Below are 27,938 nucleotides of genomic sequence, written 5' to 3' on the forward strand. Positions count from 1 at the left end.
AAACTATGGGCTCTAGTACTGCCTGCAGGTGCTTTCACAATTCACTTCTGTCCTCTTAGATTTGCAAGCCACTAGCAGTGCACAAGTTTCAACCACAGAGGTATCACCTCATTCTTTTTCCCTAAACTACCAGAGAAATTTGGCTGTTTCAGAATCACAGAAGCTTAGGGTTGGGAAGAGACCTCAGGAGGTCATCTACTCCAACCCTCTGCTCAGAGCAGGACCAACCCCTGTCAGCTGTGTCTATCAATAACACTATATTCAAAAGAGACTTCACAAGAAATCCACCTTCACTTAGTGGACTCCATAAAGCCTGGATTGGTCACCAAATTGTTCCATCATTAACAAGCTTCGGGTATTGTCTATAGAAGAAAGTTGGACTGGTTTAATGATTCTTTTAGGGTTTGTCTACACCAAGAAATATGCCAGAATATTTATTCTGGAGTAACTTTCCATGTCAACACTCTTATTCTGGAATACGAGTGCTTTTGTCCAATTTAACTTAATCCACATCCAAAAATAATTATTCGAAAATAGCTACTTTGGGTAAAAAATTTTAAGTGTAGAAAAACCCCTATGGAGATTTAGTTAGACTGATGCACGCTCGTTGTGTGAACACTCTTGTTTCAGTTTAAGGGTGCACTATTTTAATTCAATTAATCTTAAACTGATTCTTTATCCATTTAAGCTAAATTGATATGGCACTAAACAGATTTCTTAGGTCAGTACAACTTTCTTGTGTAGACAAGACCTAAGCTTCTCTTGGGAAACTTCATTTTTCCTCCTCCACTCTTCATATTCCCTAACTTCCAAGAAGACCATATATGTAGCAAGAACAAGTGTGACACTGAATTTTATTTTAAATCTGTTGCATTTATCACATAGAAATGAGAACACAATGTAGGTTAAAGCTGGACAAGAACAAGTAGAAGGTGCACCTTCTATTACAGAAAGAAAACACTCACATAACGTCTCCTGCGTAGTGCTTAATCCGAAAGTCTCTATCAAACTCCAGGATCTTGTCTGTCGCACAAAGCTAAAATAAATCACACATTTATTAAAAAGGAAGGCATTACGTGTAAGCATTGAAATTCCACAAATTTCAGGGCACAGCAGCTTTTAGATTTCACCTTGTATTACAACAAATCAGAATTGTAAAATTACTCTATTTTCTACAGACACAAGTCATCATGTACTCTATCTAGATTTTTTTGGATAAATAAAAACACAGGGACATAAAAATAAACCATGTTTTAAGATCCAGATTTTTTTAAAATTAAATAGTCACTGACACCTCCAAAAACTGTTCCTTTTTTTATTAATAAGGATATGTGCATGGAAACAGAACTGCTTGGTCTTGTGTTCCCCATCTGCTCATATTTATTCCTTCATGACATAATCACCTCCAAATCAACATACCATGGTATCACTAACTCAGGATGACTGAATGAAGTGTAAGGTATTTAAAAAGCATCAGTCAATCTGTCCCACCAATATTTAGAGAGACATGGTGGGTGATGAAATATCTTTTATTGGACTAACTTCTGTCGGTGAAAGAGACTACCTTTCGAGCTTACACAGAGCTCTTCTTCTGGTCTGGGAAACATACTCAGAACATCACAGCTAAATACAAGGTGTAACAGATTGTTTAGTATAAGCAGTCAAACATTTAAAGGGACCGTTCAAGGTGAAGTGGCCCATTAACACCCCTCCAATCATAGGTGGAAAGGAAAGGAGGGGGAAAAAAAGAAACTGGGGGCAGGGGGTGTAAGTGGGTTATAGATTATTGTAATAAGTCACAAACCCAGTGTCTATTCAGTCCATGATTTTCAAAGTGTATAGCAAAGTTATGAATTTAAGTCTCAGGCTCATCTTTTGAAGTGTTGTGCAGGTTTCCTTTGAGGATGAGATCCCACGAATACCTGGCAGCCAATAAACACACAAGCTAGAACTTTCACAGCTCTGCTAGTCAGTGATTAACCACAGGGTGCTCAATAGCGACTAAAGCTATTGCTCTATCCCTGTTGCCATAGAACACTCTTAATATGCTGTTAGACTACTGTGCTGCAAAGAAGATACATAAACAGCCCACAACATAGGAGTCACTAGCATCTAAAAGAAAATGCAAATAGTTTTAGCCCAGTTTTCCTTAAAAAGCTGGAACTAGCAAAGAAATGAAAATGACTGCACACTAGTTACAAGCACAAGACCACAAGGCTAGACCATCCAGTAGCCATGCTGCACACATGAAGGATAATCCAATCTGACTACAATTTTTAAGATGGTGCACTGGCTTCATTTTTAAGGGTGTTCTTTTTAGTTTTGTTTGGTCCCTTGTGGAAGGGCCTAATAAGGTCCATCTCAAACCCTTAGTTGGTTTTATATCTTTTCTTCCTATGTATTTAAGAAGCACTAGCCTGGCTTTTTGCATCCTGTCAACCTAATAAGTGCTTGCCAGCAGAAATATTTAGGTTTCAGAGTAACAGCCGTGTTAGTCTGTATTCGCAAAAAGAAAAGGAGTACTTGTGGCACCTTAGAGACTAACCAATTTATTTGAGCATGAGCTTTTGTGAGCTACAGCTCACTTCATCGGATGCATACCGTGGAAACTGCAGCAGACTTTATATATACACAGAGAATATGAAACAATACCTCCTCCCACCCCACTGTCCTGCTGGTAATAGCTTATCTAAAGTGATCATCAGGTGGGCCATTTCCAGCACAAATCCAGGTTTTCTCACCCTCCACCCCCCCACACAAATTCACTCTCCTGCTGGTGCTAGCCCATCCAAAGTGACAACTCTTTACATAATCAAGTCGGGCTATTTCCTGCATAAATCCAGGTTTTCTCACATCCCCCCCACCCCCATACACACACAAACTCACTCTCCTGCTGGTAATAGCTCATCTAAACTGACCACTCTCCAAGTTTAAATCCAAGTTAAACCAGAACATCTGGGGGGGGGGGGGGGGTAGGAAAAAACAAGAGGAAACAGGCTACCTTGCATAATGACTTAGCCACTCCCAGTCTCTATTTAAGCCTAAATTAATAGTATCCAATTTGCAAATGAATTCCAATTCAGCAGTTTCTCGCTGGAGTCTGGATTTGAAGTTTTTTTGTTTTAAGATAGCGACCTTCATGTCTGTGATTGCGTGACCAGAGAGATTGAAGTGTTCTCCGACTGGTTTATGAATGTTATAATTCTTGACATCTGATTTGTGTCCATTTATTCTTTTACGTAGAGACTGTCCAGTTTGACCAATGTACATGGCAGAGGGGCATTGCTGGCATATATCACATTGGTGGATGTGCAGGTGAACGAGCCTCTGATAGTGTGGCTGATGTTATTAGGCCCTGTGATGGTGTCCCCTGAATAGATATGTGGGCACAATTGGCAACGGGCTTTGTTGCAAGGATAAGTTCCTGGGTTAGTGGTTCTGTTGTGTGGTATGTGGTTGTTGGTGAGTATTTGCTTCAGGTTGCGGGGCTGTCTGTAGGCAAGGACTGGCCTGTCTCCCAAGACTTGTGAGAGTGTTGGGTCATCCTTTAGGATAGGTTGTAGATCCTTAATAATGCGTTGGAGGGGTTTTAGTTGGGGGCTGAAGGTGACCACTAGTGGCGTTCTGTTATTTTCTTTGTTAGGCCTGTCCTGTAGTAGGTAACTTCTGGGAACTCTTCTGGCTCTATCAATCTGTTTCTTTACTTCTGCAGGTGGGTATTGTAGTTGTAAGAAAGCTTGACAGAGATCTTGTAGGTGTTTGTCTCTGTCTGAGGGGTTGGAGCAAATGCGGTTGTATCGCAGAGCTTGGCTGTAGACGATGGATCGTGTGGTGTGGTCAGGGTGAAAGCTGGAGGCATGCAGGTAGGAATAGCGGTCAGTAGGTTTCCGGTATAGGGTGGTGTTTATGTGGCCATTGTTTATTAGCACTGTAGTGTCCAGGAAGTGGATCTCTTGTGTGGACTGGACCAGGCTGAGGTTGGTGGTGGGATGGAAATTGTTGAAATCATGGTGGAATTCCTCAAGGGCTTCTTTTCCATGGGTCCAGATGATGAAGATGTCATCAATATAGCGCAAGTAGAGTAGGGGCTTTAGGGGACGAGAGCTGAGGAAGCGTTGTTCTAAATCAGCCATAAAAATGTTGGCATACTGTGGGGCCATGCGGGTACCCATAGCAGTGCCGCTGATCTGAAGGTATACATTGTCCCCAAATGTGAAATAGTTATGGGTAAGGACAAAGTCACAAAGTTCAGCCACCAGGTTAGCCGTGACATTATCGGGGATAGTGTTCTTGACGGCTTGTAGTCCATCTTTGTGTGGAATGTTGGTGTAGAGGGCTTCTACATCCATAGTAGCCAGGATGGTGTTATCAGGAAGATCACCGATGGATTGGAGTTTCCTCAGGAAGTCAGTGGTGTCTCGAAGGTAGCTGGGAGTGCTGGTAGCGTAGGGCCTGAGGAGGGAGTCTACATAGCCAGACAATCCTGCTGTCAGGGTGCCAATGCCTGAGATGATGGAGCGCCCAGGATTTCCAGGTTTATGGATCTTGGGTAGTAGATAGAATATCCCAGGTCGGGGTAATGACAGGTTTCAGAGTAACAGCCGTGTTAGTCTGTATTCGCAAAAAGAAAAGGAGTACTTGTGGCACCTTAGAGACTAACCAATTTATTTGAGCATGAGCTTTCGTGAGCTACAGCTCACTTCATCAGATGTATACCATGGAAACTGCAGCAGACTTTATATATACACAGAGAATATGAAACAATACCTCCTCCCACCCCACTGTCCTGCTGGTAATAGCTTATCTAAAGTGATCATCAGGTGGGCCATTTCCAGCACAAATCCAGGTTTTCTCACCCTCCACCCCCCCACACAAATTCACTCTCCTGCTGGTGCTAGCCCATCCAAAGTGACAACTCTTTACATAATCAAGTCGGGCTATTTCCTGCATAAATCCAGGTTCTCTCACATCTTAAAACAAAAAAAATTCAAATCCAGACTCCAGCGAGAAACTGCTGAATTGGAATTCATTTGCAAATTGGATACTATTAATTTAGGCTTAAATAGAGACTGGGAGTGGCTAAGTCATTATGCAAGGTAGCCTGTTTCCTCTTGTTTTTTCCTACCCCCCCCCCCAGATGTTCTGGTTTAACTTGGATTTAAACTTGGAGAGTGGTCAGTTTAGATGAGCTATTACCAGCAGGAGAGTGAGTTTGTGTGTGTATGGGGGTGGGGGGGATGTGAGAAAACCTGGATTTATGCAGGAAATAGCCCGACTTGATTATGTAAAGAGTTGTCACTTTGGATGGGCTAGCACCAGCAGGAGAGTGAATTTGTGTGGGGGGGTGGAGGGTGAGAAAACCTGGATTTGTGCTGGAAATGGCCCACCTGATGATCACTTTAGATAAGCTATTACCAGCAGGACAGTGGGGTGGGAGGAGGTATTGTTTCATATTCTCTGTGTATATATAAAGTCTGCTGCAGTTTCCACGGTATGCATCCGATGAAGTGAGCTGTAGCTCACAAAAGCTCATGCTCAAATAAATTGGTTAGTCTCTAAGGTGCCACAAGTACCCCTTTTCTTTTTAGAAATATTTAGGAAGCCAAGTCTGGCCAAGAAAATTTGAGAAATGACTGACAGTACAGGATTGCAGAAAAGCAGTTTCCTTCTTTTTAAAACCTCTCTCAGTTCACATCTTATCCTTTTCTGCTGGCTATTTGGCCTTCAAAATACATATCAAGTTCAAAAGTAAACTGCTACCTCTCTCAGAACTGGTCTACACTACAGAGTTAGGCTGATGCAAGGCAACTTACATGGACCTAACACTGTAAGCCTCTACACTAAAACATCGCTCCTGCCGATGTAACTCGCCCACTATGCTGACTTAACTTCACTTCCATGAGAGGCATAGCGCTCAGGTCGATGCAGTTTCAGCACAGACACTTGTTGCTGACATCGACTGTTGCTGCCTTTCAGAAGACGTTGCACAATACCCCACACTGAGAGTTAAACTGGTGCAAGTGCTCCTGGTAAGGATGCACGCCGCCAACACAAGGAGCGTAGTGTGGACGTGTAAAAGCGATTTAATTACTGCAGTAGCTGTACGTCAACGTAACTTAGGTCAACATGGTTTTGTAATGTAGACATACCCTCAGACAAGCAGTGCTAATGTTACTTCGTGGTTTGACAGATGTCCAACAGCACCCATCCTCCCAGGAAACTAAATACATCAGCTGTGTGAAAGTCACAGCCTTGAAGTGGCATAGTTGTGGTAGCACTATAAACTGCTCAACTGGTTAACTATGGGAACTTCTTCTTGCGTCCTCATACTGTTTTCTGCCACATCCAGGCACATGCAATTGCCTGATCATTGCACTCTGCCAGCTCACTGGAAGAGCATTCATGGTCAAGGAACTGGCACTGCAGGAGATGCTTCATTATATTTTGAGTCTTTCAGTCACAGGTATTGGGGCCAGTAACATAGCCCCATTTTACCATTGCATCTCTAGACTGGCAGACTCCAGTGTGGAGTTGATTAACACAATGCTGTATACCCAGGGCTGAGCTGCATTGGGTGGCAGGCGCTCCACTGATGGGAGCCAGAGCACAGAGGCTACAGGGTCATTCTCTACTCATTTGCCATAACTGAAACCTTGTCTGTTTGGGCAACAATGTTAGGGGTTTAATGGTGGCAAGAAAACTTTGTTGTGACTTCAGTCAACTCAGCATCAGTGTTATATCATATAGCGGATGTCTTGGATCTGTGCATTGCCTTCTGCACTCTTAGCAATTTCCCAGTGTACATTAGGAGGAGCAATACCTGCAAGGGCGTAGAGGCTGTTGACGTGAGTAGGCTTAAGGCATCCTGTAATATAGCGGCAGGCAGCATTAAGTACAGGGTCCAGTTTCTTTGCGTGAGGGGATCCTGACCACACTGCATAGGCACATACAGCAAAGGAATAGCAAAGTGCTATTGCTGTCGATTATGGAATGGACAGGTCTCCACCACATTCTGGTGTAACCAGTTCACTAAGAATGTTGACTGATATGCTAACCTTGGCTTTAGTTTACTCAACGTGGACTCTAATGAGCATGAGTTCGAGAACAACGCCGAAGTATATAGGATTTATGCAATGAGTAAATTTCATCCCAAATCAGCTATAGGACTATGGCATTAGTCACGTATTGTTAATATTAATGCTGAGAATCACTGCATTCAGTGATTCATGGCGGAAGTACGTCTGAATGTATTAATGGCATGTGTATGTATTTAAGTTTTACTGCCTTAGTATATTAGCTGATAGATGTAAATAGGGAATGTTTATACCTGTATACCTAAACCTTGCTAGTTCTAAACACAAACTACAACTGAAATGAATAAAAGGCACCATGGTCAAAGAGTGAGCATGGTACTAAGTTGTAATAGCACCTCTGCCACCCACTCACTGTGAGCTTTAGTACTTTACCTGCCCTCTGAGAATCTCCAGACATTTAAAGTTTATTTAGGAATTCACTGATGGTTACCCATCAGTGCACCTGACCCTCTTACACACACAAGATGAATCAATTACAAAACTGAATGTAAGACAAACCCTTGCTCATTGATAATACTTTGCTACGTACATCACAAGTGTTGTGAGCAATAGTTAATTTTCATACAGAACTATGTTATTAGGTGACTGAGAAGAAAGTCTCTAAAAGATCTACATTTTTTGCTCTGTGAATAATACATTTTTGCTGTTTATTTATTGCCACAGTGAAAATCTTGTATTTATTCTAGTCTATCTAGGTTTCACCAGAATAACCAGGACAACCAAGCAGAAAGCAATAGATTAGATATGCAGTACATAAACTAGGACACGACTATTTAGGGCACAGCAGCCCCTTAGAGCTTATTCACACTGATGTGGAGTGCAACATACTGTAGAGGGGGGCAGTGAAGCATTAACCGTGAGGCAGGAAAACAGGAGCTATTCCCAGAACATATCAGCACATGTATTTTAACTCTTTAAGAACATCTTCCTCAATATCTTTAATTTACACAGTAATTATGTTAAGACTTTACCTGACAGACACCACAGTATTTTAACTGCAGTCCACAAAGCCAAGTAAATAAGTGGAAGCAAAATGAAACCAGGTCTTTATTTGTAACTTAAAATATGAAGGTGGAAACAACTCAGACTTTTATTGGGTGGTAACTGGAGGAAGCAACAGCCAGTAAACAAGATATTTTAGGTATTAGTGAGAAGAATGTTATTTGCAGGGGTACAAGAGGTCAGAAGAAGAAGAAACAAGATGCTGAGGATTTTATGGGTTAAAACCTTCAAGGTAATATTGATTTACACTATCTGATATGATTGTTTTTCCATCAGTAATTCATATAACCGTCTACACATGCGGAAGTGCTCATTTATTTTTGTATTCCTTGTTTTCTCCTTCAGTCTGTGCTAATATAGAATTTCCTGACGATACCGCTCCCTGCTGAGGAATACTGATATTAGCACTACATCATACTGTTGAATGTTCCCTATACAAGGAATGTTCTGAAGCCAGTGGTTCAGTCAGTTGTGGCTTTTCCATTTATAGCCCCTCACTCATTGTCAAATTCACTTCCCCTCACACCAGCACACTATACCAACAGCGCTCGCCTCCATGCATAGCCACTTGCTGGTGGTCTCAGAATAGAAGAGACCTAGGAACGAACAGGTCACAGAGAATGATCTTCCCTTGGGTTTAAGTATATTGGTAGGGTAGCACTGGAAATCTGGACTATTGGTGCCCTTGCTATACCTGTTCTGAAAATATAAGACTTCATTCCCAAAGCCCCTGAGACTAGCACCATTCAAAACCATTATTAACAACGGAAAGAATTTGCATCCAAATTCACTAGCCTCAATTATGCATGACAGACATAACACTTCAATATACTGAGTAAATTCACTGCCATTTACTCATAAGATTTGAAGTACTCATAACATATGCCCCTACCTTAACTACACAGCAATCCCGCAGCTTAGTGCTGACAGCGAAAATATTGTTCGTTGTTTACCAAAAAATTGTATATGGCAGTTTAGCTGACAGGTTACACTCCAAGTGAAGTGTACTTAAGAATAAGCCATAGCGGAATGAAAATCTTTTTATTTTACTTCCATTTCCATTCTTCACTAAAACAAGCCAGATCCAGCTCTTTCTACTGTTTGAATTCAGAGTCTCTGGAGATATACTTGTCTAAGAAATGTGCTAAAGACTGCTACGAAGATACTCCTACCTTATATACAAAGCTGTGCAGTGGTGAAGACAGTATTCTAATGAACAGATTTCAAATACTATTTCTCAGTGAAAAAACATCAATAAATTAAAGGACATTATTGGATTATTCAATGTGAGTGGTTCTCAAATTTATCAGGCCAGTGCCCATATTTTTAAAATATTACCAGGTGACAAAATCTTTTAACTGGTTGTCATACCAAAAACAAAGCAAATCAAAGGGTCTGGAGGACTATGGATACAATTTAAATGAGCATGTTTTTAGCCACTGAGGGTGAAGATTACATAGCTGTAATAAAGCAGAAATGTGAGCCATTTTCACTGCCACAGCATATTAAAGCTGGTTTTGTAGGGAACAGTCACATGAACTGGAACCGTGCACTTATTGGTTATAAATGACATCATATGTCAAGACAAGTTCATGCTTTCCCGTTTTTCCCTTGAAATAAAATCTATAGCATTGATCATACTTTAGCTCCCTCTTCTGGATACAAACCATTATAGCATTCATTCATTCATTAATTCTAAGCTAGAGAACTTGATTGGCCACATAAGTATAGAAATACCATGTGCAGCAGACATCTAAGTTCTATTCTAGAAAAGGGCCTTCCTCTATTCCAGTCACTGTGTGAGTCCTTTTCCTTATCCCACTTAGAATGATACAGCGTGAGCTGCATGTGGAGAGACGTAGGTTCTGATTACACGGACGAACAGGTTACCTTTCTGCTGGAGAAATGAGCATGTTTCCCCAGTTTGTTATTCAGTGCTTCAAGGAACATCTCATCGGTGACTTTTCCAACATTCATACAGGCATCATCCAGAATGGCAATGATCCCTTTGTGCTGCTGTTCCACCAGATCCACAATGATTTGGTTGTTGAAATAATCAATCTGCAGAACACAAAACAGGTATTTGCAGGTCTTCTCTCACTATCGAGTGAGAAGGAAGTAGATGAACTCTATGCACACACCAGTAACCACACAGAGAGAATGATATGCAATACAGCATTATTAACTGTAATAAAGAAACTAAACTGAGAAGTACTAGGCTCAAGATGCAGTGCTCAACAGTTTCATTCTACAGACCACTTGGAGCATTTTTTTCTCCTAGGCCTCTACGTCCCCAAAATATCCCACTGCTTGCTTTACAAAGCATGCCATTCTGTGGTCACCTGATACTCCATAGACCATAATTTGAGATCCACTGAGATAGTGGAAATAAAATATACATACAAATTGTAATGAAAATTACTGCTTCCCAGGCAGACCATCTGAAAATATGCTGGACTGCAGATCATATATTCAGACTTCCTACTCTAAGAGAAGTGTACTCGCAACAGGTGTTTAGTACTCATGTCCAAACTTCATCCCTTACTTGGAGTCTAGTGACTAAAAGCAAAGTTGTTGTATCAGAATTAGATTTTACTAAAGCAAGCAAAAAACCCCTAGTCATTAGCACGAAAAAGGAGGTTTCACTTTGTTCAGTTACCCCAGCGGAAACCCCACTGATTCCAGTAGGGAGACAAACATAACAGAGGAGAATGTGGCCCAGTATTGGGTCTTCCTCTTCGGGCACAGGAGTTCTGTAAACATTACTTTCATCGCCAACATTCAAATCTAAAAACGAAAGACTCTAGTGGAAGAGGCTCACCTGATGTCTATGTGGCTAGGCAGCTTTAACATGATCTACATGATACACCCATATGCATGTCTATAGTTGCCCCTTTTTATTCCTATACAGCACCGAAGAGTTTTATTTGTCAAGAAGTGCGTAGCTATAGCAGAAACATTTTCAGCACTAAGAGGCACAGCAGAGAAGGGTCTCCTTTCACATGTTTCAGATTACCACTGCACTGATCCCATAATCAACTACACTACCTTTCAACAGTCACCTTAGTGAGACATTCACATACACACTTATGGCAGTGGAAGTTGTGACAGCAAGATAGTGGTATACATGACATTGTGCAATTTTACTGGACACTCGCAGGCTGCAGTCATATTGTAAGGCACACAAAGGCCAAATGCTTTCCAACAATGTAAGAAAGTGGGTAGTAAGTGTAACTGCTCTTCCCCTGAAAAGTATTCCTATAATAAATTTCCCCAATACATTTTCATAACTGGATCATAAAGCCTGGTTTATGCTATTATAAGGCCAGATTGTTCACCAATGAAATCAATGCGTTTTGCCACTGATTTTCTATAGTAGAGGATTAGGATTGTAATGTCTATACAATGCAAACCAGCATCTTCTAATCAAAATCCTAACAGTTAGAAAGGATCGATTTCAAAAAAAATCTTTCTACTTGAACACCTGTTTAACTAAACAAAATACATATACCCAGTTTACAATGGTAGTCAGAAAGAGGCCACAAAAGGTATAGAAAGGGTGTCATATATTTTCAATTTGCTTTTTCCAGAGTCTGATTTATGGATAACAAGCCTGATGCTGCATCTGCTCTGGATACAGAGCTCACACTGACTTTGATGGGAGTCTACATGTGAAGCAACTTCAGGACCATGCCCTGTAATGGTACACTGGATTCAACCAGACCCCCACTGCCAATTCACTCACATGATTCCAGGGAATCCCCTCTCGCTGGTACTCCTCCTGTTCTTGCTTGAGAACTAGCTGAATAAAAAGCTGCTGCAACTTTTCATTGCAGTAATTAATGCAGAACTGTTCAAAACTACAAAAATAAAGTTGAGAAAGAATTGATTAGTTTTTCATTTGAGGAAAGATGAAGCATCTCCTTCTCTAGCAATGCAGCTTACCTGTTGTTGTCGAAGATCTCAAAGCCATAGATATCCAGGACTCCAATGACTGTGTTTTTCCCATGGATTGTGGTGTCATAGTTCTTCACCTCAATGATGTCATTGATATGTGTGACAATCCAACAGAAAAGGCGCTCATATATAGCCTACAAGGAGAACAAACATTGGGCTTAATTTCTGATCTCTCTCATAACTGATTTAGCTGTATTTCTGTCAGGTCTCTATACTAGTGTCTGTAGTAGTTTAGTTCAAGCTGGTTTTCAGATTAAACCCATATTCACTGGTAAAACTCCTGCTAAAATTAAACAGACTTCTTGATCTGAGAAACCTCCTTTTCTTTCCATATAACATTGCTGTATTACTTTCTAAATTCGTTTATGAGAACAGAATCTTAAACAGCTCTACCAATTCTGCTACCTACTTCCTACCTAATTATCTCCACATCAGAGAATTGTATGAATATGGAAAATATAGGTGAGCAGATGAATGCAGGATTAAAATTTTTATACAGTGCTCACACCCATCAGAACTGAGCACTTAACACCACAAAATATAGTACGATGAAATATTATCATCGTTCACTTTTCAAGAAGTAGTCACAAGCAAGAGCATTTTCTGTCTTCAAAATCTAAACATTCAAATTAGTGACACCTGTACTAAGCAGTTCCGGCAAGTATTACAACCTTAAAATGACATTCAAGGTGACAGGCCCAAATGTGAGCCCTTACCCAATACCACCATTTAACTCCCTCCATTCCTCCTTCCCACAATTAAAATAAATGTGAGTAGTTAAGTGTCCTCCCAATAGTCCCTCACTATCACCCTTCCAAATGAGGCTGCTGTCGTTGCCAAACAACCAAAGGTGTAGCATTTGTCATGATCTTTAATGTGTGTTTAAGGATGTCATGCCATTCCACTGCTCTCTTCTTGACAGCAAGCAGGCAGCTAGAACTGTCAATCTGGTCTCTCAATCTCATTTCATAGCATTTCCATTGTATCAAGACATGAACTAACAGAGCAGAGACTTCCAGCGTCCTGGCAAACCCTGCAGCCAAAATTGTTTTGTGAGTTGCCCTAGCTCACAGATAAAATTTTAACTCTGCTGAACCCATTAATTTAGAAGAATAAGTCTTTCATTAAGTGAATATTCTAAAAATACATATTGAAGAAGCAACATCCAGACTAACAGCCCCCAAAACCTTGTGACCTTCTCTAACAACTTCATTAAGCATCTGCACTCTTTGCTGTAACTTCTGCGACACAGATTTCAGACTCTGCAATACAGTAACTCCTCACTTAAAGTCGTCCTGGTTAACGTGGTTACGTTGCTGATCAATTAGGAAACATGCTCGTTTAAAGTTGTGCAGTGCTCTTTTATATCATCATTTGGCAGCTGCCTGCTTTGTCCACTGCTTGCAGGAAGAGCAGCCCATTGCAGCTAGCTGGTGGGGGCTTGGAACCAAGGTAGACCGGCAGCCCCACTAATAGATCCCAGCTCCCCTAAGTTCCCTGTGCAGCAGCCACCCAGCAGGCTATCAATTACCAGCAGTTCAGCTGTCCCTCCCCCTACTGCCTGTGCTGCTCCTGCCCTCTGCCTTGGAGCTGCTCTCCAGAGCCTCCTGCTTGCTGTGCCACGGGGAGAGGGTGGGAAGAAGGGGGCTAATGTCAGGGTATCCCCCGCACGCCGCTTACCCCATCTTCCATAGAGCAGGGGGGACACACAACAGGGCTCAGGACAGAGGGAGCTTCCTGGCAGCAGTTGCCATCTCAGCTTGCTGATTAACTTAAAAAGGCAATGTACTTAAGAGTGGGGTCAGCGTACTTAAAGGAGCAATGCGCATCTCTCTCTCACACACACAGTGTGTGCGGTCTCCCTTCCCTCCATTCCTGGTGCCTTGTAGAGTGTGAGGTTACATTAACAACGAGTTAACCCTTGAGGGCTCAGACAATTGCTAGTTCATCATTTAGCAGTAAGGCATTCCCTGGGAAATATCCCACCCTCTGACTTCACCACCTCAACCAAGCTTCACAATCATCATTGCTTTGTACCAGTATTAAATTGTTTGTTTAAAACTTATACTGTGTGTATATATATAATATAGCCTTTTGTTTGGTGAAAAAAAATTCCCTGGAACCTAATCCTGCCCTATTTAATTCTTATGAGGAAATTAAGGGAAACGATGTTAAGCAAATCCAAAGTCGCATTTTTCAGGAACATAACTACACCATTTAGCGAGGAATTACTGTACTTTCATTCATCCATAGGCTCCTATCATTTGTGAAATTAAAGAGCAAAAACTGAAAATTGGAAATTCTGGTTTTGGAAATTGTTGCATGACAAACTAGCACAGACTTGTAGAAAGAGAATTCAGACTCACCTTTGCAAAAGCATCTCTGCCATAGGTGGCTTCTTGCTCTGTGTGCTGCTTGTCAATGACATCCCGACCTGTAGCTACAGTTCGAAAAAGCAGGGCCTTCTCCACCATGTCAGACTTTGTTGACAGCAAGTCTGCAATGACCGACACAACCTTGCCATTTTCAATCACAGGCGTGTCGCCATCCACTGAAAACTTCAAATTCCCCTGTAGCAAGTAGTGAAAGACAAGATTGCTCAATGTACTCAATGCTTTTTTTTTTGCCTCTGTCTTCACGAACAAGGTCTAGACTGTTCTCAGTGGTAGCTGATGACAGAACAAGGAGTAATGGTCTCAAGCTGAGGTAGGGGAGGTTTAGGTTGGATACTAGGAAAAACTTTTTCACGAGGAGGGTGGTGAAACACTGGAATGGATTACCTAGGGAGGTGGTGGAATCTCCTTCCTTAGATATTTTTAAGGTCAGGCTTGACAAAGCCCTGGGATGATTTAGTTGGGGATTGGTCCTGCTTTGAGCAGGGGGTTGGACTAGATGACCTCCTGAGGTCCCTTCCAACCCTGATACTCTATGATTCTAAGGTCAGCTCCCAGACTGCTGCACTGGGCAGAACAGTGTGGGGAGGAGATGAGCAGCCCTCCGTGGAGAAAGAAGTGGTTCAGGGCTATTTAGAAAAGCTGGATGAGCACAAGTCCATGGGGCGGGATGCGCTGCATCTGAGGGTGCTAAAGGAGTTGGCGGATGTGATTGCAGAGCCATTGGCCATTATCTTTGAAAACTCATGGCGATCGGAGGAGGTCCCAGAATACTGGAAAAAGGCTAATGTAGTGCCCATCTATAAAAAAGGGAAGGAGGACGATCCTGGGAACTACAGGCCAGTCAGCCTCACCTCAGTCCCTGGAAAAATCATGGAGCAGGTCCTCGAGGGATCAATTCTGAAGCACTTAGAGAAGAGGAAAGTGATCAGGAACAGTCAGCATGGATTCACCAAGGGCAAGTCATGCCTGACTAACCTAATTGCCTTCTATGACGAGATAACTGGCTCTGTGGCTGAGGGGAAAGCAGTAGATGTGTTATTTCTTGACTTTAGCAAAGCTTTTGACACGGTCTCCCACAGTATTCTTGCCAGCAAGTTAAAGAAGTATGGGCTGGATGAATGGACTATAAGGTGGATACAAAGCTGACTAGATCATCAGGCTCAACAGGTAGTGATCAATGGCTCCATGTCTAGTTGGCAGCCAGTATCAAGCGGCGTGCCCCAAGGGTCGGTCCTGGGGCCGGTTTTGTTCAATATCTTCATTAATGATCTGGAGGATGGCGTGGACTACACCCTCAGCAAGTTTGCAGATGACACTAAACTAGGAGGAGTGGTAGCTATGCTGGAGGGTAGGGATAGGATACAGAGGGACCTAGACAAATTAGAGGATTGGGCCAAAAGAAATCTGATGAGGTTCAACAAGGACAAATGCAGAGTCCTGCACTTACGACGGAAGAATCCCATGCACTGCCACAGACCAGGGACCGAATGGTTTAGCAGCAGTTCTGCAGAAAAACACCTAGGCATTACAGTGGACGAGAAGCTAGATATGCATCAACAGTGTGCCCTTGTTGCCAAGAAGGCTAATGGCATTTTGGTCTGTATAAGCAGGGACATTGCCAGCAGATCGAGGGACATGATCGTTCCCCTCTATTTGACATTGGTGAGGCCTCATCTGGAGTACTATGTCCAGTTTTGGGCCCCACACTACAAGGAGGATGTGGAAAAATTGGAAAGAGTCCAGCGGAGGGCAACAAAAATGATTAGGGGACTGGAACACATGACTTATGAGGAGAGGCTGAGGGAACTGGGATTATTTAGTCTGCAGAAGAGAAAAATGAGGGGGGATTTGATAGCTGCTTTCAACTACCTGAAAGGGGGTTCCAAAGAGGATGGATCTAGACTATTCTCAGTGGTAGCAGATGACAGAACAAGGAGTAATGGTCTCAAGTTGCAGTGGGGGAGGTTTAGGTTGGATGTTAGGAAAAACTTTTTCACTAGGAGGCTGGTGAAGCACTGGAATGGGTTACCTACGGAGGTGGTGGAATCTCCTTCCTTAGAGATTTTCAAGGTCAGGCTTGACAAAGCCCTGGCTGGGATGATTTAGTTGGAGTTGAGCAGGGGTTGGACTAGATGATCTCCTGAGGTCCCTTCCAACCCTGATATTCTAGGATTCTTTGTCAGCAAAGCTGAAGTAAGCACTTCATTTCCAGGGAGTGATTTGCTGTTCAGTTCATCAACAAGTGAAACACCATTAGCACATTTCTAAATTCAGGCTAAACTGTCCTCTGTACTGTATGCTCCCTTTATGGGCAACTCAGGCAAGGGACACAAAGGGGGGCACCAGCTAAGGGGGGCATGTGGCTTCCCCCCGCCAACTCCTCCCTGCCCCACCCCCAGCCTGGGCCCCCCGCTCTACCCTGGGTCCCCGGTTCTCTCTCTCAAGATTAACTGGAGCGGGGCTCTGTCCTTCGCAGCGCAAGGAAGGAGGCCCCACACCGGCAGCTCCTCTGACCTGGCTGTCTCAGTACCACCCCCAGGCCCCAACCCTGTCCTCCACTGGGGCTGTACAGACCCTAGGAGTCGAAGCTGTGTGGAAGGGCTGGGGCAGGACTGGGGGCAGTACAGCCATGCTGGAGGAACTGCCTGCATGTGGCCACCCGGCAGCCCCACGTTCTGCTCCTTTCGCTACTGTGGTTCCCTGCTGAATGTGCCTCCCCCAGGGCAGTGGTTCTTAAACTTTTGTACTGATGACCCCTTTCACATAGCAAGCCTCTGAGTGTGACTGCCCATATAAATTAAAAACACTTTTAAATATATTTAATACCATTATAAATGCTGGAGGCAAGCGGGGTTTGGGGTGGAGGCTGACAGCTCACGACCCCCGCATGTACCCTTGCGACCCACTGCAGGGTCCCGACCCCCAGTTTGAGAACCCCTGCCCTAGGGTGTCTGGGGAGGGGCATGTGACCCTTCTTGACCACCCCCTCAACCGAGGCTTTACCTTTGCCTGTGACCAAAAGAAGGATTTGGCCTTTAGTATTTAGCAGGATTCAAGGAACAAAGTTATGACAAACTAATTCAAATAAGTTTAATCAGGCAAAGACTGTTACAAGCCAGTGGTCTAGAGAGGAGTTGGAATTAAAAGACACTAAGCAGAACCCACAGATTATTTATATTTATCATTTCCATCTTCACTACAGCTCACCACAACGTCCTAGAATACAGTTTCCAGTTTAATGACATCACCAGAAAAACTGACATGAAGATTGATGAGCTATTAGTCTGAATTATTGTGGGGAAATTCTAAGTCTTGTGTTATACAGAAGGTCAGACTAGATGATCACAATGGTCCCACAGGGAAATTTGACCCACTACTGGCAGGCAGGAATAGTGTTGACTTTTCAACCAAACAGCACTTCCAACTGCATCTGATAGAACAACTCGACTATTGAAATAACACAAGTAACACAGCCTGGCTGCCCTGCCATTGCAATCCCGGAAGAACAACTTGCACAAACCCACATGCAGGGAACTCACCAAGTGAAGAATGGAAGCCAAAATTTTGTAGACAGTTTGAACCTCCTCTGGTTTGAAGCCTATCACTTTCATAGCATCTGCCACTGCTTTGAACTCTGCACCATCATTGATGGAACACTAAGGAAAATAGAGATTTATTTAAGTTAGTACCTTTCACAGTCTAGACAAACATTCTTGAATATAAAGCATCACCATGGTACAGCTTTAAGGAAATAACGTGGCAGCCATTATGCAACCACCACAGATGTCACGGACGTGTTACTAAAAAAAAGTGAATGTTGCCCAGAACAGTAGGTCACGGCCACTATCTATTCTATTTATCACATACCAAAAAACCCTTCAGAGTTATTTAGATTGCAAAATCAACCACTCAAAGTTAAGAAATGCCAGTTTTACAGTTACCAATGCAATTTAATTCGGCCTCCTTTGTACATCAATCCTATAATCTGCAAGAAGCTGGAAATAGTATGTGATCACGTAATTAAAGACCATCACAATGCATATGCACAAGAGAGCCAAATTATGGTTGTGTAGGCTCCTAGATTCCAACTTCTTGACTTTGCAACCTAAAAACACTCTCAAGACAGGAAGTTACCAACAAAAAGCTGTTTTTTTCTTCTTTTTAAAGAACAACGGTAGGTACAATTCTCCCATCAAGCATCAGAGACAGGGTTTAATCTCAACTTTCAGCACTGGACCACTGTCTGCTATCACTTAAGCTACAAAACTAGCTGACAGCAGCAAAACACTTATCCAGAAAGCGATATGAACTGTTGGATGCTGATGCTGAGGTCCCAAGGTTTTGTTCAATGACCTTGTGGGGCAGTGACACACAGGAAGCATTTGATGTCAGGATTTACCCTGAACTTTATGTTCCTGAACGTAATGTGTACATCATAATGTGGAGACTTGACCTATAGCGTGGAAGTTTTTATACAACCACATTAAGGCCCTCCTGGAGGAACCTGAGACTGTTCAAAACTGTTTTTCCATCCTTACACCATGAATTCTGTACCAGCTAATAGAATAAGTTCTGGTCATTGACTTCTTTCTGGGTTCATGAGGGTGTTAATCACCTCATATGAGTAACCATTTTGAATCTGTCTTGTCCTAAAGATGTATGACTGATCTTTGTCATAGCAAACCTCCTATACAATGCAGAAGGATCAGGAGATTCAACACGGAGTTAATCAGGCTGAAAACCATAGCCTCTTCAGCCAGAGAGGCATAAACAATATCATTGCCACACTGCAGGTTGTGCATGGTCCCAAGAAGCAGTGGAATGGTAGGAAAGCATATAACAAAGATCTTGGCCTGCCTGATATGAAATCGTTCACCTACTTGAATTACAAGTCCTGACACTTGGAGAGGCCATGGGGCACTTGATTTTTGGTTTCCAGATGCAGAGAGATCAATCACTGATCCAAACTAAGTGAATAACAATGAGTGAAGACACACTCTTAATTTAACTTCTGCCTGGTAAACTAGTCTGCCTTGGTGTGTAGTAGCATGCAGAAACATGAATCACTTTGCTTTTGCTTTCTCTCGACAGACCCCTGTACGACATTCTATATCTTGGGGGAGTGTTCTGTAATCCCCACATTCCTCATTTATATATCATTGTGATATTGCATATAAAGCAGGTCGTGTGAGGTATCAGGGGGAAGGTTATGATCTGCTGAAACCCACGGTTCTATCTAAATAGGTATATCATTACATAAGAACGGCCATACTGGGTCAGACCAAAGGTCCATCCAGCCCAGTATCTTGTCTACCGACAGTGGCCAATGCCAGGTGCCCCAGAGTGAGTGAACCGAACAGGTAATGATCGAGTGATCTCTCTCCTGTCACCCATCTCCATATTAAGGCATGTGAAGTTATGAGAATGTATTGTATGGTTTTCACTAAAATATGCTGTGGGTTTGGGAGGCACCCAGATACAAGCCCTCCAGAGACAATGACACGGGGGTAACCAACGCCCAGGTGGGTGCTGAACAGACATCACCAGCCATTATCCAGCAGAGGAGTTACAATTCAATGACTCACTCACAGGACACACACCAGGGCATCGCTTCACCTTGTGACTCAGCAACGCCTACCAGACATGCCCTGGACTTGTGTTCTCCAAGCACATGGGATTAACGGTATAAAACACAACACAAGGGCCCCGTGCATGGCTTTTCTCCTTCCCCCTCCTACCCTGCAAGCAACAAGGACACTCTGAAGACTCCAACAGAGGGGACTGGCCCAGGTTTCAAGGGTGAAACCTGTGTACTATGAATTGCAATATCCAGTGAGGTGAGAAAAACTGCTTAATCTAGATCGGCGTGGGCAAACTTTTTTGGCCCGAGGGCCACATCTGGGTATGGAAATTGTATGGCGGGCCCTGAATGCTCATGAAATTGGGGGCTGGTGTGCGGGAGGGGCTGAGGGCTCTGGCTGGGGGTGTGGGCTCTGGGGTGGACCCAGAAATGAGGAGTTCAGGGTGCCGGAGGGGGCTCTGGGCTGGGGCAGAGGGTTGGAGTGTGGAGGGGGGTGAGGGCTCCGTCTGGGGGTACAAGAGGGTGCTCCAGGCTGGGACCAATGGGTTTGGAGGGCGGGAGGGAGATCAGGGCAGGGGAGGGGGTCGGGGTGCAGGCTCCAGACGGCGCTTACCTCAAGCAGCTCCGGGAAGCAGTGGCATGTCCCCCCTCCAGTTCCTATGCGAGGCACAGCCAGGTGGCTCGGCACACTGCCCCATCCACAGACACCGTCCTGCAGCTCCCATTGGCCATAGTTCCCAGCCAATGGAAGCTGCAGAGCCCCATTGGCTGATGCTATGCATAGGAGCTGGAAGGGGCACATGCCGCTACTTCTGGGAGCTGTGCAGAGCCACAGCATGCCCGGAGCGGGGCAAGCCCCTGACTGGAATGCTGGATCAGGGCAAGCCCCGGACCCCACTCCCCAGCAAGAGCTCAAGGTCTGAATTAAAATGTCTGAACGGCCAGATGTGGCCTCCGGGCCGAGGTTGCCCACCCCTGATCTAGATGTTGCCCAGTCTAACAGGGTTGAGAGTTTAGATTCCATGCTTATATATATTATTTTATTTTGGTAACCACTTTGACTTTTTGCCCGTCGCTTATAATCACTTAAAATCTATCTTTTGTAGTCAAACTTCTTTTACTGTTTATCTTTACCCTTGAGCTTGCCTGAAGTGTTTGGTAAGAGTGTTTGTCAGATTTACAAAGGCGGGTGTATATTCACTTTTCACTGATGAAGTGGTGAATCAATAATTAAACTGAGCAGTGCATCTTGAGCAGTGGAAGGCAATATATTCCTGAGGTACGCAGCTGGGAGGATTTGGCTGGTGCCTTTCTCTGTGTGATCCAGGAGTGGCTCTGGGAGCATTCATGCAATCTAGCTGGGTGTGGGGCTCCACATGCGGTTGTGCTGAATAACAGCAGCACCTGGAGGGGTTTGCTGCTTGTCACTAGCAAAGCATTGTGAGAGACAGCGCAGGCTGGAGAGTTAAGGGGGCACAGCAGTCCCGCAGTCTCAGACGGCACTCCTGGGATCCCATCACACCGAACAGAGTTGTCCATAAAGACCAAGAAGTTAATTTCCTTCTTTAAAGCCAATACTGATACTACCATAATCCTGGAAAAGACCTTTGGAGTACATTGCCGATTAAATTGTAAGGATCCCACAGTATTCTTGTCAGCAAGTTAAGGAAGTATGGGCTGGATGAATGCACTGTAAGGTGGGTAGAAAGCTGGCTAGATTGTCAGGCTCAACGGGTAGTGATCAATGGCTCCATGTCTAGTTGGCAGCCGGTATCAAGTGGAGTGCCCCAAGGGTCGGTTTTCTTCAATATCTTCATAAATGATCTGGAGGATGGTGTGGATTGCACTCTCAGCAAATTTGCGGATGATACTAAACTGGGAGGAGTGGTAGATACGCTGGAAGGGAGGGATAGGATACAGAAGGACCTAGACAAATTGGAGGCTTGGGCCAAAAGAAATCTGATGAGGTTCAATAAGGATAAGTGCAGGGTCCTGCACTTAGGACGGAAGAACCCAATGCACAGCTACAGACTAGGGACCGAATGGCTAGGCAGCAGTTCTGCGGAAAAGGACCTAGGGGTGACAGTGGACGAGAAGCTGGATATGAGTCAGCAGCGTGCCCTTGTTGCAAAGAAGGCCAATGGCATTTTGGGATGTATAAGTAGGGGCATAGCGAGCAGATCAAGGGACGTGATCGTTCCCCTCTATTCGACATTGGTGAGGCCTCATCTGGAGTACTGTGTCCAGTTTTGGGCCCCACACTACAAGAAGGATGTGGAAAATTGGAGAGAGTCCAGCGAAGGGCAACAAAAATGATTAGGGGTCTGGAACACATGACTTATGAGGAGAGGCTGAGGGAGCTGGGATTGTTTAGCCTGCAGAAGAGAAGAATGAGGGGGGATTTGATAGCTGCTTTCAACTACCTGAAAGGGGGTTCCAAAGAGGATGGCTCTAGACTGTTCTCAATGGTAGCAGATGACAGAACGAGGAGTAATGGTCTCAAGTTGCAGTGGGGGAGGTTTAGATTGGATATTAGGAAAAACTTTTTCACTAAGAGGGTGGTGAAACACTGGAATGCGTTACCTAGGGAGGTGGTAGAATCTCCTTCCTTAGAGGTTTTTAAGGTCAGGCTTGACAAAGCCCTGGCTGGGATGATTTAACTGGGAATTGGTCCTGCTTCGAGCAGGGGGTTGGACTAGATGACCTTCTGGGGTCCCTTCCAACCCTGATATTCTATGATTCTATGATCAGAGTTGAAAAAGCTGCCCACTACAGGCAAAACAGGAGAATTATTTCTGGGATGACAAAATGGGACTGTGAAGATGTGTCTCCTTCAGGTACTTGTTCAAATGTTTCAGATAGAGCCCAGCTCTGTTTGCTCCACGTTACTGAGGTTAGACGTAAGTGACATACAGCCTTTGATGAGACAGAAAGGGTTATTAACCGGTTCCATAATTGGTCTTCGAGACGTACACATGTTCATTCCACTTCAGGTGAGTGCACACCTGGTGCACTGTTATTGGAGATTTCTCCCTCAGCATACCCATCAGAGTGGCGTATATGTCATTTGGTGCTTCACATTGCTGCACCTCCCACTCCCACTCTCCTCATTTCTTCTTACTAGACAGACTTTGATATAGACGGGGAAGGAGGGTAGGTCCGGAAATGGACACATGCAACACCTCACAAAGAACAGTTACAGAACAGGTTAGGAACAGTTTGCACACATCCATTCCTCTTCAGGTGACTCACAAGCAAGTGCAAACACGTTGTTTGGAAAAGTTACATTGGCCATATTATATCTTTCCTCATCCTTATGAGCATGAGGCTTCAGGAAGGAAGTTGGCAAATATATTGCCTAATTGATGTGGAAGTGAGAGACAACTTTGGTGAGAAACTTCAGATAAAGGAACAGGTATAATTTGTCCTTGTAGAAGACTGTATACAGAGGACCAGACACTAAGGCTCACAATTAACCCACTCCCCTGCCCAAGGCGATTGCCACCAAAAAGGCTACCTTCATCGGGACATGGAGTAATGAGCAGGTGGATAACAGTTCAAAGGAAGGACCCATTAGCTTTGTCAATACCAGGTTTAAGTCCTAAGCAGGAAATAGGATCCTCTACATGGAAATATAGAAGAAGAAGAAGGGTGTGGAGACAACTTTGAGGCAGGTAGAAACCTCCAAGAGTTCCAAAATGGCCACTGGTATGGTGCAGAGCTCAATTCCTTCCCAGTCAGCCAAGACAGAGCTTCTGCTGGGTATCAGGGTGGTGACTATGTGACACAGCCGTGACATGTATAAGCCAACTTCTAACTCAGAGGATGAACTGGATTCATCCAACTAAAGAGGAGCTACTCCTGTCAGTGCCAGGAATTGGTGTCAGTAGTCTGGAGAAAAGGGCATTAGTGAGATCACTGCAGTTTGCCTCTCGACAGCAGTGTACAAGGAGGTGCTACAGTGCCCACAGTATCGAGAGACTCCAAAGGTCGCATTCCACAACATATGTTTCAAATGGTACCATCTCTTGCTACTGCTAAGCCAACGAAGACCGCATCACTAACACAATCTATCCTCCTCCCCAGCACAATTGCTGGACTTTGGTGTCAGGGACCTTGATCTCCCAGATACCAAGTCCTTCGATGCCATCTTCTGGTGTGTCTTCCTCAGTACCAGAGAAAGAGACTGGCATCAAGAGTCTGCCAAAACTGGAGGAGCATTCTTAACTGAAGCGGATATGCTTGGTACACACTCCGAATGGGGAAGCTCTGAGTGTGGGTGCAGGACTGCTTCCATCAGAAGGTGTTTTAGTGTGACTTCCCTTCCTTTTTAGTTCTGGGTTTAAAGTCCCTGTAGATGTGGCACCATCTCTATCATGAGCTTCTCCTAGGCACTTCAGGCACTTTAAGTGCAGGTCACTAACCAGCACTGGTTTCTTGCAGGCATCACAGGGCTTGAAGCCTGGGGACCGAGGCACACCCCCAACACCAAGTACCAGTACCCACACAGCAGGAATCAAAGAGTACCAAAAAAGTACACCAATAAAGGAAACCTAATGCTACATTATCCTAACAAAAACTATTAACGAGTACCAACTATATACAAATGCAAAATGAAGAAAATTTGCAGCAGCAGCACCATAGCATGCTCCAAGAACTGTCGCGGGCGGTAAGAAGGAACTGAAGGGGACTGGGTGTGGCTCTACCCTTTATAACATAGTGCAGCAGCACAGAGCAGCAGATGGTGCATGCACGGCCCTAATGGGTACTGCTGAGGGAAAAATCTCCAACAGTGCATTGGGCATGTACAAACCTGAAGTGGAATGGACACGTGCATTTGAAGAAGACTGGATTGTATCACTGATACAAAGGAGATTCCATGAAAGGCATGAGATAGAAAATAGGTCATAATGGTGCCTGCATCGGGAACCAATTTGTTTGGGGGTCTGCTATCAATAACCGAAGTCCCACATACCTACACGAAACCAATTTATATGAAGCCACTTAGACCATGAGCTGTTGAGGTTGATTCTTAGAGCCCCTTTACTGCCTGCCTGTACTCCACACCCAGGCTGTTTGCCCTCTCATCATACTGGCAGCTGCTGCAGGGAGGAAGCAGCAACAAGGCACAGCAATCCACCACAGCAGCTGGGGGTGACAGCCTGGTAGTTGCCCAGTCTTTTAGATTGTGGCTGGAATTCTTCATTTCTCTTACGATATCTTCCCATAACTGTGAGCAAGGATGTACAGCTAAAGTCAACATACCACTTCCAGATGCATTTACAACTTTAGAACAAGTTACCTGAAACTAATTGACTGCATCCTCACCTTTAACTGCCCTCCGGCCCGGATATAGTTGTATGCAGAGAAATTTTTCTGAAGATGTAGAGAGCGTAGTATCTGATCAGAACCTCCCTGGAGAAGCTGTCAAATAGTATTTTAAAAAACGATCAATCAAAAAAACAAACACCATCCAGTATGTTCATAGTCGGTGTAACATCATAAGTTACTCATTTATTGCTACATTGAATAAATTCCTTCTTCCTCATGCATGGTTAGGCATGACCACAACTTTCTATTTCCATTACTAATATGCAAACAGCCTTGGCACCTGAAGCCAGTAAGCATCATGCAATGAATTTTCCAGTCACAGGGAAAGGCTGTGTAAGCATTGTGGCTATCATATACACAGTCTCCACCGTTACAGAGCCAAAAACACCTTCCAGGTGGTTGCCTTTAAGGCTGTTAAAGCAACAATCTTGAAAAGAAGTCAAAACCTCTGCACAGGGGCATCATCATACAGATGTTTTCAGGCAAGCATACAGGACCAAACACATGTAATTTCCCCAATGGAAACATCTTCAAATTGCCACATGTTGGAAACAAAGTGCCGTATACACCATGGTGGCAAATATCAGAAACTGTGCTGAACAAAGTAAGGCAGGTATGTTGATCATTTTCTTCACAAAGAGGTATGATGAGGGGCATCTTCTTCCCCAGAAGAGCCTACACAGAGGCATCAGCTTACCACAAACAATACTGAAGGCACTTAATGTTTTTACTTAAGTTAAGATATGAATGTACCCAATGCCATGAAACTAGCTCAATCCAAATTATAGAAGCCTCATGAGAAAAGAGGACATTAGTTGTACTGCTAATGAAGTACTAATCCAAAGTCCAGGTATAGTACCATATGCTCAGAAGTACTACTAAGTTTACAAATGTGTTAATAAATAGGAGGATGAGGAGGAATATTCCACCTTTCCATGGCCCCCTCTCCAAAATTAGGCATCTTCAGCCAACCTAGAAATGGTTGAAAAAACAGAAAACTGGCCCCAAGTGTGATAACACAGAGCACCCCTTTACATAAAGCATGCAAGAGGGACTGTGTTAATTGCTTTGCCTCTATGTCCTCTGAGCAGAGGAATGAGCCAGCTAATTTCCATGTGTTTGAGTAGGCAAACACTAACCTGATAAAAAGAGTGAAAGCTTCGTTCTCCTGGCTGCTGCACAATCACTCGGGACTGGGGGGGAGATACAAAGACATATTTTTAGATACCAGTAGTGTGCTTAAATATTTTACTTAAGTCTGCCAATGCAATAATTCACTATCATTACCAAAATTCTTCCTGCACTTTTTACCCTACAAATGTATTACTGATCACTACTAGCTGTGTATGACACAAGGCAGTCCCTGTCCCATGGAGTGTACAGCCCAGTCATACACAGATTATTCAATTATACAAACAATAGGATATTTTTAAAGATGACTCCCCCTGTAGTGACCATGGTAATTGCTTACATGCAAAACTCACATAAGAAACTATTTTGAGCATCTAATAGGAAATAGGAAACAGCACCACTTGATCACCAGCAAGTGCTCCAGGGTCCACAGTTAGGGAACTCTTGTGGTAAACTCTTCTGCTAACATACCAGAACAGGTAAAGCAGTGGCAAGTTATGCTTCCCTTTTAACCCAAGACCAATGTTGGCAGGAGCAAGAGGCATTCAGATCTTCACTGAATCTTAGTCCCACAGTGTAAGATTTAGGGGAATTCTTGTTAACTACAGTGGAACTTCACATTCACAATAGTGACTCAGCACCATTGCCAACTACAGAATTTTGCAAAATAATGAGTAAGTTAAGCCAGGAGTCACTGATACCACATGACAAAACGTATAATTTGGCCTTGTCTACACTTACCGGGGGCTCGACGCACAGTGATCGATGCATCAGCGTTTGATTTAGCGAGTCTAGTGAAGACCCGCTAAATCGACCGCGGATCGCTCTCCCATCGACTCCTGTACTCCACCTGAATGAGAAGCGCAAGGGGAGTCGACAGGAGAGCATCTCCAGTCGACATCGCATAGTGTGGACCCCGCGGTAAGTAGATCTAAGTACGTCGACTTCAGCTACGTTATTCACGTAGCTGAAGTTGCGTAACTTAGATCCATCTCCCCCTGTAGTATAGACCAGGCCTTTGAATAGCATAATGTAGTTTTGTTTAAATCCTTAACTAGCTGGTGAAGCGCAGAATATTTTGTAACAATAATGTCTTAGTAATAAAAGCTCACTACAGAGCCATCTTTTGCTATTAAATCCTTGCTGAGAAGTAGAGTGAAACAACTAGGTTTCCTGTGAGAATTACCAGGTTAGTGGATTAGCAAAAAGTCAGTGAGAATTAGTGAGGTGGCTGTTGTAATTATGACGATTTGTATGATCATGCAAGGGTAGCTGACTTAAGATCAGGCCTCTATATGCAGCAATGGAAAATCATTGCCTGCCCTCATCACCCAATTGGGCTAACATTAAAGCCTCAGAATAACATTTTTTTTTTTTAAACAGAAACAGGAACTTAGCATAGTGCAGTCAAACACATTTTATAAAAAGCCTTATGAGTTCAAGCCA

At 43.7% G+C, this 27,938-nt stretch overlaps 1 protein-coding gene across 5 annotated transcripts in view; it reads right to left on the bottom strand.

Moving 5' to 3' along the window:
• The window catches only part of MYO1D (myosin ID), a 383,172-nt gene that overhangs the window by 255,279 nt on the left and 99,955 nt on the right, over positions 1-27,938 (bottom strand). For all 5 annotated transcript variants that reach the window (XM_048829695.2, XM_048829697.2, XM_075123527.1 and 2 more), the window contains exons 5-12: positions 26,501-26,554; positions 25,359-25,454; positions 17,989-18,105; positions 14,420-14,623; positions 12,042-12,187; positions 11,842-11,956; positions 9,987-10,157; positions 966-1,036 (exon numbers count right to left, since the gene is read on the bottom strand). In XM_048829695.2, the coding sequence (XP_048685652.1) occupies positions 966-1,036; positions 9,987-10,157; positions 11,842-11,956; positions 12,042-12,187; positions 14,420-14,623; positions 17,989-18,105; positions 25,359-25,454; positions 26,501-26,554 (974 nt within the window). The remainder of the gene's footprint in view (positions 1-965; positions 1,037-9,986; positions 10,158-11,841; positions 11,957-12,041; positions 12,188-14,419; positions 14,624-17,988; positions 18,106-25,358; positions 25,455-26,500; positions 26,555-27,938) is intronic.

The sequence above is a fragment of the Caretta caretta genome, chromosome 27 (assembly GCF_965140235.1).
Source record: "Caretta caretta isolate rCarCar2 chromosome 27, rCarCar1.hap1, whole genome shotgun sequence".
NCBI lineage: Eukaryota > Metazoa > Chordata > Testudines > Cheloniidae > Caretta > Caretta caretta.